This window comes from Lepisosteus oculatus, chromosome 26 (genome assembly GCF_040954835.1).
Source record: "Lepisosteus oculatus isolate fLepOcu1 chromosome 26, fLepOcu1.hap2, whole genome shotgun sequence".
Taxonomy (NCBI): Eukaryota; Metazoa; Chordata; class Actinopteri; order Semionotiformes; family Lepisosteidae; genus Lepisosteus; species Lepisosteus oculatus.
The window spans coordinates 6,169,143-6,182,126 of NC_090721.1; the positions used below are offsets into that span (position 1 = coordinate 6,169,143).

The 12,984-nt window shown below is 51.3% G+C and overlaps 1 protein-coding gene across 2 annotated transcripts in view; it reads right to left on the bottom strand.

Moving 5' to 3' along the window:
* Nucleotides 1–12,984, bottom strand: part of mnta (MAX network transcriptional repressor a) — a 28,573-nt gene that overhangs the window by 9,626 nt on the left and 5,963 nt on the right. Inside the window, exons 2-4 of one of the 2 annotated variants that reach the window (XM_069184210.1) lie at nt 8,532–9,090; nt 7,730–7,771; nt 6,412–6,523 (exon numbers count right to left, since the gene is read on the bottom strand). In XM_069184210.1, the coding sequence (XP_069040311.1) occupies nt 6,412–6,523; nt 7,730–7,771; nt 8,532–9,090 (713 nt within the window). The remainder of the gene's footprint in view (nt 1–6,411; nt 6,524–7,729; nt 7,772–8,531; nt 9,091–12,984) is intronic. The other variant, XM_069184211.1, reaches the window with a different exon arrangement.

Sequence of the window (12,984 nt, forward strand, 5' to 3'; positions counted from 1 at the left end):
ACGACTTGCATCCCAGGAAGAGACAAAGGAATCCATTATGCACGAAGAGAACAAGCACAGAAAACCCGAGAAATAAAATGCACCCACGGTTTAAACGTGGTAGCAAGTGTCCTGAATTGACTCCATTCATTTCCTTTCAGGATGCCAAAAAAGTCACTTTTGAAGCCCCTATTAAAAGAAATACGGGTAAAGAAGCAACTTTTACCCAGGGCGCTATATCATGCCAGTAATGCTTTACCTTTAAGAACTTACATGTCTTGGATTTAGCAACTTCACTTCATCGACTACGAAAAAGACCGAAAAGGGCAGTATGGATCTGTAAAAGTTCCCTGTTAGTTTGGTAACGCTTGGCTTCCGTTTTCTTTTTAAATCGCTTTGTGCTTTCTTTTCCCCCGACTAACCACTCCGAATCCCCCCCCCACACACACACACACAATCTTCGACAAAACGTGAAAATCAGAAGAACTCTGCTTAATTAGTGGTTAATTAAGCGAGCCGGAGCGCGCGGTGCCGGGAGAAGTAAACAGAGCCCCGGCCGCGTCATGCGCCACTTGAGCGAGAAGCACGTGGCCCCGCGGGGTCGGGGGAGGAGACGCCCTGACTGAGACCAGGCGGCCCCCGCGACCCCCCTCCTCCCCGCTCGGCAGCGACTTTCACACCGGTCACATGACACACCTACACGCAGCTTCACACAGGGCAGTTTTATTCATGCAAGCGCTCAGCCGGCGTTTCTTACGCCTCTTTTCTCTCTCTCTCTGGTAACCAGAAAGCACAGGACTGGAGTTCTCACAGTTCGGCTTGGCTGTAAGCAACCATTCAAAGCGCTGGCTGTATCCCATCCGGTTTTTGAAACGTTTTTCCTTAAATCCTATCAAGCAGTTCCAGCCAGTATGCATTTTTTGTTGTTGTTGTTGAAGGGGTCTTGAGTTTAAGTTTAAGCAGGTCTGAGTTTAAGTCCTGGGGTGCTATCTGTGTGGAGCTTGTCTGTTCGCAGGGTGGTGTGTGGGTTTGTGTCTGTTTGTGCCCTGCAATGGACTGGCGTCCTGTCTAGGGTGCACCCCTCCTCGCGCCTGTTGCTTCCTGGGATATGCTCGGATTCCCCGGTGACCCTGTATTGGATGTAAACGGTTCGAAAATGGCTGTCTGGCCGGCAGGCTGTTTCGGAAAACTGCGACGGCTCGGCTGTGAATCATCAGTGCTGTGTGACGCTGCTTTTAGAGCAGTGGCGGGGGAAAAAAGTCTAATAACATCTCGCCCACGGCACTGCAAGAGCGGCCTTCGACCCAAACCCTGAAGTCAAGGTTGTGGCCCTGTCTGGCCGTGCTGGGAGGAACTACACGTTGAAAGACGGGGCTTTTGAATAACCTTAATATTTGAGCACTGCGTCAAAGCCCGTTTGGAGTCCGGGAAACGTGCACTCCCTGCAAAGACACGGTTCAGCCCCCTCTGCACGCAGCCCACTTCCGACGGCTTCAAGAGATGCACGCCCCACGGCGCAAGAAAACTTGCGCCCACAAGAGACTTCCACTCCGGTTCAACCCTGCTCTTGATCCGTTTCAAACAGTCCACTCTGCCAGTGCTCTTACTCTGCTCTGAGAACTGGGGACCAGTTGCTTGATGGGCTTGGTGCAAAGCTGCAAGCAAGCTGCTAATTCCTTTCCTCCTCCTCCTTCCCCGGCGAACGTGTCAAAATAGTGCAGGGAGTTCCATATTCACAAGTGTTTAATTAGCATGTGCTCGTTTTAACGTGCCTCAAGAATGCACACAACTTCTTATCACATCCATTTTCGAACTGCTTCTTTCATTTCAGGGTCACGGGGGAGCTGGAAGCTATCCCAGCAAGCAACGGGCACAAGGCAGGATACACCCTGGACAGGAGGCCAGAGACACACTGAGACACACACACTCACAACTGGGCCAGCTCTCCCAGAAGCCACTTAACCTACCAGGACCTCTTTGGACTGTGAAAAGGTGGTGCACCTGCAGGAAACCCACCTGAACACAGTCATAACATACAAGCATCCTTTGTAAGTTTAAACTGAATATAGTTGATTTGCAAAAGGTTGCTTCAGAGGAAAGTATCCAATATAAAAGCAGCATGCTCAGGTAAGTGGGAGAACTGGGAGAAGGGTATTTTTTGTTAACACGGATACACATTGTTCTTACACTGACATGACACGCTGTTTTTATCGAATCGCCAGAACCCGCAGCCTGCCTCTTAACTCGTATCATGGCAGGAGTGCGTACACACAACCGGTTCAGCAAGAAATTCTTGTCTCAATACATTAAGGAAAAGGCAACCTCTGAAACAAATCCCGCATTAAAGAAGTCTAAAACCAAAAATCAAGGAATAGCCTCTTTATTTGATTTTCTTAAAACGGATTTCCACACACATCTGCACACCGCGCTCCGCCTCCATTACGACCGAGCTGAAACGCTCGTCTCCAGCGCGAGCTGCAGAAGCCGGGATTCACGTGCCGGGCAAGAGGCGGGGGCTGACTCGGGGGGCTGACGTCACGCGGCCCTGGCTAGCCATGTGCTCATTTCTCACGTGGACCCAGAGACCCGAGCAACAAAGAAAGGCGCAGACAGGAGGGGAGGGGAGGGCAGTGCGGCGCGCAGCGCAGAGCGGCGCGCAATGACGTCATCCCAGAGATTTAAGCACGCGCGTCCTGCGCACAGCACCGCGTCTAGCAAAAATTCCTCTCGCACTCCGGAGTTACTGGATCGGGGCGCCTTTCAAAAAAAAACTGCAACGGCGGCGAAAGAAAAGATAAAACCGGGAGCTAAAAACATCTTTGACTTTTGGCGATTCCACATGTTGTCATAAGACCCGAACGAAAACGGCCCACCATTTTAATTAGTTTAAAATGAAACCATTCAGACAGGTATAGATGCACACGGGAGCTAGCAATCGCTATAGGGAAGCTGGTTAAAAATTTGGAGGCTTCTTCAAAGCGTTTCTGTTACCTTTGTCTTTAAAGCAAAGTAATTTCCTTTTATAATGACATTATAGAAGCACATATTTATTTGCTGTCTACGCAATTATCTTTAATATCCAAAAAACTCCTGACCCGGTAGAAATGTGCTCATAATATTAAAATCGGGAAAAAACGCAATAAGGTTTCAACTCTATGCAGTGCATTTTTACGACACTGCAATGGTCTGAGCTTTCAGCGCTGTGTCGGGTAAACGGAATCAGACAGTTGAACTGATCTCGCTCTGCGGCAAGCGTTTCATTTTCACACAGCGAATTCCATAAGCAATTACCTCCCCCATTTGGGTTTTGTTACACTGATGTACGTTCTGTAACTGACAGTTCGCATTCACTCACTGGTATAATAATCTTTTGTGTTTCATGATAATCATTTCGGGGCACTTCAAAATAAAACAAGGCAAAGACAGACAAGTGCATTCACACACTGATACGGTGGATGCGCAGGGTGTATATAAATGCACAAAGTTGAAAGGTGTTTTGAGCCCACGACAGTGTAAAATTGTTAAGCATAATCCTCCTAAAAAATCATAGTTTTGCAAAACATGAAATCTGTCAATAGCAAGTGAGCAAGGGGCAAATACCCGCCAACTCTTTACCTCCCATACAAATATCTTTTGGGAAAATAAAGCACAGCACCGGGAAAATTTCTACCAAGTCAGTGGCTGTGGACGAAACCAACTTGATACTGGTCTGAGCCACACTCACAAGTCTGGTTGAGGCCACAGCACAGGGTCCCAAACCAACCAGGCAGTCCTCTGCTCTACTCTTCAAACCAAAGACGTCAATGGCCAGGTGCACACACACACACCCCTACGTTTTTTAATTCTAAAAACAACCAAAGTTTTCCATCGGCAGGATTTAAGGGAGATCAGTCCTTAAAATCCCCTTTTCATAGGCTACACGCTCTGCTTGGTCCCATTATTATAGTGTCTACAAATCAAAACCAGAAGAAATAAGAAGCAATAAAATAGCCCTCGTCTGGTTCTGTCACAGGGGCAGCTGGGTGTTTTTCTACAGGTGGTTTAACAGCACAGGCATCCAAGCAGCATGTGAGGCGACAGGACGCCTTTTTGCGGAGAAGTGGGGCGCACCTGCGCCGTCCCGCATCCCCAAGCACAGCCTGGGCCCGTGCCCTCCAGCCCCCCGCGCCCCACTGTGCCACGAGCAGTTAGGACTCGGGCCATGTGACTCCTCCGTCTCGGCCGTGTCCCCGAGCCGCAAGCCCAAGAAGCCTGCAATCCGCCCAGTCTCTCGGCACATGCTTAAAAATACTCCCTAAGCCTTAATCAGCTCGGGGAGGAGGGCAGGTCAGCTGGGCCAGGGCAGTCAGGCAGTCGAACGAGGCACACTGACTCTGCTTCATCGTGGGGGGGCACCAGTGACGCCCGCCCAGCCCCCACACTGCCCTACTTTTCCAGCCCCAGATCGAGCAGGATAATCAACCACTTCCATCTAATGAAAGAGGATTGCCACCACCCCCGCCCCCTGCCGCCTTCGTTTGTGTCGTTTAAAGGAGCGCTAACGAGCCGCCTGGTGTCCCTGCTCTTCCGTGCACACGCGCACACGCACTCAAGGGGCACTGGACACTCGAGAACACCCAGCACAGCCACCGCAACCCAGTTCGCTTGAAAGGGCCAGCTCTCTCCAAGCCAGCAGTGGCAATCTCGCCCTCTCTTTCCAGCCTGTGCGTTCCCAGTTCCGCTTGACTTTGTGGGCTTTCGGGGAGACTGCGAGGGGTTTCGTATCAGAAACGATCATTTCTGTTGCAAAGCAAAGAATCCACAGAATCTCCGCTGTAACTATTGTATTTCTCATCACTTCTAATCGATGAAGCAAGCACTGTGCTTTCCTTTAGGGCAGTATGTTGTTAATGTGCATGCAAAGTATGATCTGCTCAATGATTTCTTGTCTAGCAAATCCCATTTTAGCTGAGTATGCATGACACCAGCACTAAAGCAGTTTTCAAAACGGGGTGCTCCATGTGCAAACCAGCGCAAATTAGCAACAACATATTTTCTGCTGGCACCACCTGTATCAGTAAACACTGCGCAGACCCTGGGGCCGCAGTGCCAGACTTCAATCTCGAGGCACTTGTCTGGAATCCACATGACGAGCCCAGAAGCAAACGAAACTTTTCCATTTGTTTTCGGAAACAACAGAATGCGCACCTACAATACGGTTTAGCTTTGGCACAATTCAGAAAGTGGAGCGGCTGAAAGTTCAGCAAGTTCAATTCAGAAAGTGGAGTGGCTGCATTAAAGTTAGCTATGGTACAGGCGGTAAGCAAAGCAGACTGAGTTAAGCCCACCTGGTCTGTGCAGATACACTTCTGAAACTTCAAAGGCACAATAAAGACTTTTTTGGAGGGTGTCAGACAGTCGGTGGCTCATTTTTGTCATGAATACTGTCTTACTATAATAACATGAGCCATGATTTTATCCACACCCTCAAACACTGCTATCACCCCATGGAATTCCGGATCATCATTCCGTAATTCATGGAAAACGAAACGGGTAACAAACGTCTGCACACTGAGAGGAGACAACAGGCCAGGAATCCTGCTGCCAACCCATTTCCATATTTCTTTCCACAGACCGAAGGGAATAACAAACTAATTAAAAAACAGCAATTTTCCCTGTGCCCTTGCCTGATCCGCACTCATAAGCCAATTCCCAGGCAGGGGAGACCAAGTATAGATTCACACTGCGTCTCCGAAGACAAGCTTGTGGAATACAGATTACGGGGCTGCACCGGCGTTCTTGAAGGCTTGGAAAGGCCTTTTGTCAAATGCGGCGATAAGCAACACAAAGCTTTTGCAGGTTAGGGCAGCACATCTTCCACGATGCCCAAACCTGCACACATGGTAATGATGCAATATTTACAGGCATTGAAACAAAGACCCTGGGTTCACAGGCCATTTGATCCCCTCTAGGATTTAAGAGCTGCAAACATTTCTACCAACAGAACCAATGAAGCAGAAAATTAGTGTACAGTGTACATTAACGGCAGGGTCTGGCTCTGCTGTCTTTTACTGAAGATACAGCAACAAGCACACAACATGCTTCACCAGGTGCTGGCTTACACAACGCACAAAAGGCTCTCAAATTCTGGAATGCAGTAAATTGCTACCCCTTAGAATTTTTACTTCCAACTACCCCATATAATAATTCTTTTTTGCATTTATGTAGCACTTTCCATTTTAAAGGATGCCAAGACGCTTTCGCCTACAGGTGGGGATCCTTCTCATCCAGCACCCAAGGGCAGCTCCCCCTGAGTGACACTCGGAGTCACACCGAACCTCTACACACCAGCAGGGGATCAGCAGGACAAGCAGGGACACATCTGCTCTTTGGAGGGGGGAGGGCGGAACTCTCTGTGCGGTACCAGCACGGTCAATGACCAGAGCTACCTACCTGGATATACCTCAAGGCACTTCGCAGCACGCTCAGGTTCGAGGTCTTCTTCTCATCCACGCTGGGGATGTTTCTCTTCAGAGTCTCGAAGCACTCCTTCAGGTGCGCCCGTCTAATTGTGGGGGGGAGAGAGTTGGAGAGAACAAGACGCTCAGTAAGTCTGCGACGACAGCGGGGATATGATGTAGGTTTAGTCTGCTCCACGGGGGCTTCAAGTAGGATCATTCACTGAAATGATCTTCAACCCGGCGTTCCTCTTGGAAAGCTGGAATCGCCAATTAAAGAGTCCTTTTTACTCAATTCCCCACCCAATCAGCCACTGCCGTTTGGTCCGAGCGAGAGCCAGCTCTCTCCGGGAACGACCCCTGCACCCAGCTCGCGGGAGAACGAGACCCGCAGCCGTGCCCCAGTCGCAGAGCCCTCATTGTTCTGCTGTTCCTGCGAGCCCGCAGGTGTCTGGCAAGGAGCCGACCAAAGAGGGGAGAGTTCCGGCTGACTGCTCCCCCACTCTCTCCCGCTGGCTCTCAGTTCTGTGCCGCCGCCTGGGAATTCAGGCCCGTTCCTCAAGGAACGGCACCACGGCAACACCCCATCGCAAGAGCTGCCTTCGGACTGCAGCCTGGGGTGCACTCCAGTAATGCCACAAGTCAAGTCACAACACACGTCTCAAACTAGACTTTTTGGAGACCCTGAGCAGTTTTCTTTTAAAAGTGATCTAGGCTGGACGAGCACATTTGAACTAATTGGACATTTAGATGATTTTGCATAGAAACGACTACATGTTAATTACTCCTTTCAATCAAGTGTACTTTGTCTGGCTTCTCTAGCCAAAACTACCGAACACTTTTGGTCTTGTTTGCAATACGAGGTGGCTTTGCTGGACTTCCCAATGGCTCAGTGTTGGGGCACAGCATCGTTTACAGGAAGTCCTGTCGGCATCCCTCTCACAACTCAAGCCTCCCCAGATCACGCGGCTCATTTCGTTACTGAAGCAACAAACTGTCTGAATCCCCATCATCTGTTGTCTTGCCTCCCAGCTCCTCCACTGTACTCCTTACTCCTGGGAACATCGTTCTACCCCCACAATCCTGCTTCCCAGCCTGCTACTATCCTCACAGAGGTGAGGATTGGGAGCTCTCCTTTCATCCAGGACTCGGATCAGAATCAACCATGACTTATAACTACTTATAAGTCCGACAGTGAGATGATTAAGGGCCCCAGACAAACACAACTGCTGGTTACCTAACTGTCAGCTTTCTATAGAGCTGAACCCTGAGTACATCTGTGAATGAGAGACCAGGGAGAGAGAATGACCCACCTGTTTTTTTCAAGCTTGTTATGTACTTCTCTTGTCCCTGCCCTGCAAGCACAGATCAGAACAAAAGGATTATTGATTTGCGGAGGGCAACTCTTCAGGACGAGACTCACAGAACAAGTATTAAAACGATGAACAAAACTCAGACTCCCTGACTGGTCTTGTATCTCTGTCCTTCTGCTCGTACAACAAAGCCAGGAACACCAGGATACTGCTCTCTTCTCTAACCAGTGCCCACTGTGGCGAAACACAAAAGGTCTCCATTTGCGTTCATGCCCCCAATCCCAGCATGTCTCGGTCCCACAAGGGCACTGAACCAGCGAGGTCCCGTCTCCCTCTACCTCTGTGACTTCCTGTGTGGCTGAAGCCCCCAGCAGAAACTCAAACTCATTCCAATGTCTGCAGTGCTGCCTCCGTAAAGGAGTAGCCTACTGGCTGTCCGAAGTCTCGCAGGGCCACAGAATGAATACAGTGTTTGTTTAACAAATGTAATAACTTCAACCACAACAGTATCAAAACCCGCCGACACTGAATAGCAACTCCCATTCAACGCTGCTTGCTTTTCAAGGGTTCTGACGTGGAACCGTATTAATTGGATTCAGATGTGAGCTCTCCCATGCTTCTTCAAAGGTTTAAAAAACAGAAACCACTTCCTAAACAGATGTTTTCTCTACCTGTGAGGAGCTGTGCTAGATCTGGCGAGACCTAAGCCCGAGGTTTTGTCTCAAAATGACAAAAATGCTTTATTTGATTTTTTTAGGTTCTGGCCGAAATCCAGACAGACTGAAAGCGGGGCGTCACTCACCCCCCTGGGCGCCTCTTCTGGTCCAGCGTCTTGGCGTCGTCGATGCCGGCCGGCCGGGACCCTGCGTTGGGCTGGGACAGGAAGGGAGGGGCGATGATGGAGCCGGGGTAGGACTGCACGGCCAGCTGCTGCTTGGGGCTGCCGGACTGGGGCGGGGTGGTGGGCTCCACCTTCACCTGCGGGCCCAGCAGCGTCCGATGGGGGGGCGGCGGCGGCACCGGCGGGGGCGGCGCGGGCGGGGAGTGGTGGGGCTCCTTGCTGGGGGGGCTGAGGCGGGGCGTGGCCACGGCGGGCGAGAGGGCGGTGGCCGGGGGCGGGGCCAGGGGAGGCGGGGGCGGGGCGGCTGGGCTGGCGGTCACCATGGGGATGGGGATCACGGCGACGGGCAGCGGCGGGGGGAGGGGAGGGGGAGCGGCCGGGCTGGGGTGATGCTCTGGGCACGCCTCCTCGCCCCTGCCCACGTGGTTCGTCCGCATGGCCTGCACTGGTGACATCACTTCCACCCGCTTCTGCTCCGCCTCCCGGTCTGAGCGCACCTTCTCCAAGAGCTCATTCTCCTCTGTGGACAACAGGCACAAACCACACACCCCGTCAGTGCCCCGCCGAGATCACCGATACCGGGAGACTCCCTGAGGCCAGCAGGAACCTGCACCATGTCCAGACAACTGCTCTAACCCCCTGCCTTCCATCTTCCTTTCAAGAGAGATCCGTTAGCCTGCTTTTCCTCTCACCAGCATGTCAGCCGAGGTTTTTCTTTCTAAGAAAGTAGCTTTCAGTGTAACAAGGAATATCTACTGTGCACTGCAACTGACAGAGAAATCCACAGGGAAATCACAACTATAGAGTATATACAGGACAGTGAAATCTTTCTGTTTCCTTCAGTCCTTCTGTATTCCTTTGCAGAGGCTGTGATTGCATAAGTGTCAGCTGAGAACACTGACTCACGGTGGGCGTGGCTGACACAGCGGCACTCCCACCTGGGTCTGTCAGCATCAGCAGATTACCCATGAAGAGCTGTTTATGTTCTCTAAGGGCCATGATCTCAGGTGCTGCCCCTACGCTTTTGTTCCAGTGTACCAAGCACCTGATGCCTTAGGTCTTAAAAAGGAAGGAAAATACACAAAAGGGAGTATGTAAAGAAGACTGTAAAGAATCGCGTTCCGCTCCAAGAAAACTGACACAAATTCAAATCCCCAAGATGAATTCGGAAACAAATTGTGACAAAAGCCAAAAAGGACCAGACAAATATTCATGGCACAATCAACTGTATCTGACATTGGGGAGTTAACCAGCTCTCCATGTACTGTCAAGTAAAGGTTATCAGGCTGTGTTCAGGATAACCCCAGTCACGTTACTCCTTTGAAGAAAGGGTCTGTGGTAGAGTTCAGAAATCCTCCTCTTACTCTGGCACACTATTAAATAGCAGTGTCTGTCAGGTCACAGTGGAAGGTCTCTGTCCTGGTGCCACACAGTGACATGCGTGAAATAAATCAAGACACTAACACAGCAGTGTCTGGCAACTGCGGGCCTTCTGCTTCTAGCAGAGCCTTATGCACAAGGCTGTGAATATTTTAGGGTACAAGTGTGCAGCTGAGCCTCTGCCACTATTAACACCAGCCTGCCAAAAGCGACAGAGTAACGACAGGGAAAATAACCAGGAAACAGTCTGAAAGTTGCAGTAAGCAAATACTGTTTCCCGCTTTCAAGGGGGAGGAAAGCAGAAAAGAAGCCGAACGGCACCAAGGTGCCGGCGTTTCCTGTCCCAGCAGAGGTCCAAGAAAACTGTACGCCTACAGGAAAAAAAACACCGGGAGCTTAGAGGACGGAAGGCATCCCTGAGCTGACTCTGCAATCGGATTTGTCCGGGAAAATCTGGAGCAAAATCTGAGCTGCTCGCGAGCACTGCAAGCTTGGCTCAGTGACAGGACAGACTGCAGAGTCTCCTCGCAGGGCCCCCACACTGACTCACACAGCAGAGTGGGTACGGGGGAGGGACAGGAGGGGGGTCGCATGCACTCATCTAGGTTTCAACACTTCGGCAGAGACACAGGATTTCAAACCCTCTCAGTCTGCACGTCCTGGGCCGAAGAGACCGTCGCTGTGCGGCGAAGGGGCTGATTCAGGCTGAGGAAACAGCTGACGCCCCTGAGAGACTGGAGGGCTGTTCTGAACATTCCCCTGAGGTCACTATAGGGCAGTCTCACCTCTCCCGCCTGCAGGACCTGGTCATTTGTTTTTTTAGCTCAGGAAAGCCTGACTAGAGCACGAGATTCCTATTGGAGGTCTGTGGCCAACATGTATTTTAACATAAATGACAAATAAGGCAACTTTACAGTTGTTTTTCATGCACAACAATCTGCAGTAATTTGAAGTGCGATGCTTTGAGGCACAACCCATAACTGTATCTCAGAAAAACACTGGCAGCCATGGGGACACAGTTAAAAACTGGGGGCTATCTACCCGAAAATGCATTTTTCCAAAAGCTATTTCCAGACATCTGTAAAGTCAGGTCTAGTTTCATGCATGACACCATTTTCTAACCACTTCATCCAATCCAGGGCCGTGTGGGAGCCTATCCCAGCAAGCAAAGAGCACAAGGCAGGACACACTCTGGATGGGATGCCAGTCCATCGCAGGGCAGATTCAAACGCACACATTCACACTCAAACCAGGGCCAATTTTCCCAGAAGCCAATTAACCTACCAGTATCTACCAGTCTCTGGACTGTGGGAGGAAACCGGATCGTCTGCAAGAAACCCACCTGACCACAGGCAGAACATACAAACTCCACGCAGACAGCACACCAGGTCCAGAACTGAACCCAAGGCCCCAGCGCTGTGAGGCAGCAGTCCTAACCACTGCACAAACCACACACCCCCAGGCCTAATTTCACCTAATATTACACACAAGGGCAGTTCTGAGCACACATCCCCCAGCTGCCCACAGAGAGCAGGAGGTCACGACCTTTCAGACAGACGTCACACAGAAGCAGACACCGCACACCTGAGAGAGAGACAGAGGAGGAAAGACAAAGGGGGGGAGGAGGACCTTTTCTCCTTTCAAGGCTCAAAAGACAGGTCTGCATGCAACTGGAGCCATTTACCTCGAACCCCACGCGTTAGATCTCAGACTCCGTGCTCGGTAGCACGTGCTCAGGACAAAAGACGGGAGTAGAAATATGTGCTTTACCTGATTTATAAGAAAGGGGGAGGGGAGGGAGAGGTAGACACTGAATTCCAGGGACCTGGAAGCTCCAATCAGACCGCAGTGTAGCAGACACCCCCCCCCGAGGAGCAGGGCAGGCTGCCGCAGCTAACCGGGGTGGGCCTTCGCGTTGCCATGGAAACACGGATGTTAGAGTCAGACACTCGAAAGCTCCGCTGCACATCAATAAGGATCATATGTGGCCGTTTCAGCAGGTTGCATTGTAATTTTCCCCCGTTACAGAAGAACGGCGCACCGAATCCATCTCTGACAGCCACAACGGGGGTGGTGGTGGTGGTGGTGGTGGTGGGGGTTTAAACGCGTCTGGCAGCGGCAGAGACGTAGTTTACACAGACGCCTGGCCTCGCTACAGAGACGCGCCAACCACTCCACACCGCCGCCGGGCTCTTTGAGCCCGGCCACTGCCCCAGGCCAGACATCCAGCATAGTGAGGCCGCTTTGTACCGCCAGGAATCAGCAAACAAATGGCAAACACAGCAAGCAGGTTTAACACGCAGAGCTCCTTGAACACCCACACTGTCCCAGACAGCGGCTCCCAGCACCTTGTTAACCACCTACACTACCTCAGACCCGGACCCCACCAGCCCCTTCAGCTACTTTTTTCTGATCTCATTAGCCAGGGGATCAATTCAGCAGGCCTGCAAAGACTTCTCCGCTTATTGTTCTTATGAGTGTTTGGGCTCATGCTTTTCTCCACAGCGCCGCATATCTGGACTCGTTTATACAGCTGGGCGCTATACTGAAGCCACCGCAGTGCAGGGTCTGGCTCCAGGGTACTACCGCAGGGCCCCACATGGGACTGGAACCCACAACCTCCCAGTCAGAAGTCCAGAGCTCTAAGTCCAGCACACCACACAGCTGCCTGCTTCTGCGTTCTCTGCCTCGTGCTTTAGAAACACCACTGTGCCTTTTAAGGAACCCTGGGAGCGAACTGGAGGGATTTCTCAGCAGCCAAAAGAGCACAGAAATGAGCTCCCCGGATTATTCCGATTCTCAGTCGCCTGTGTCAGTGGGATCCTCGCATCTGAGATAAAGCATCGGAGACGAAGGTGAGATCAGTACCCTCTGCTCTCGTTCCCGCGGCAACCTTTAATAATTACAAAGCTTAGAAAGAGCTCGACCACAGACCTCTGTGCCTGCAAGCTGCAGAAGAGCTGCCCCCCAGAGCGCTGAGGCACGGGCACTGAAACTGCCCCGGCGCAGGAAGGGGAGCAGCAGAGCCTTTTCT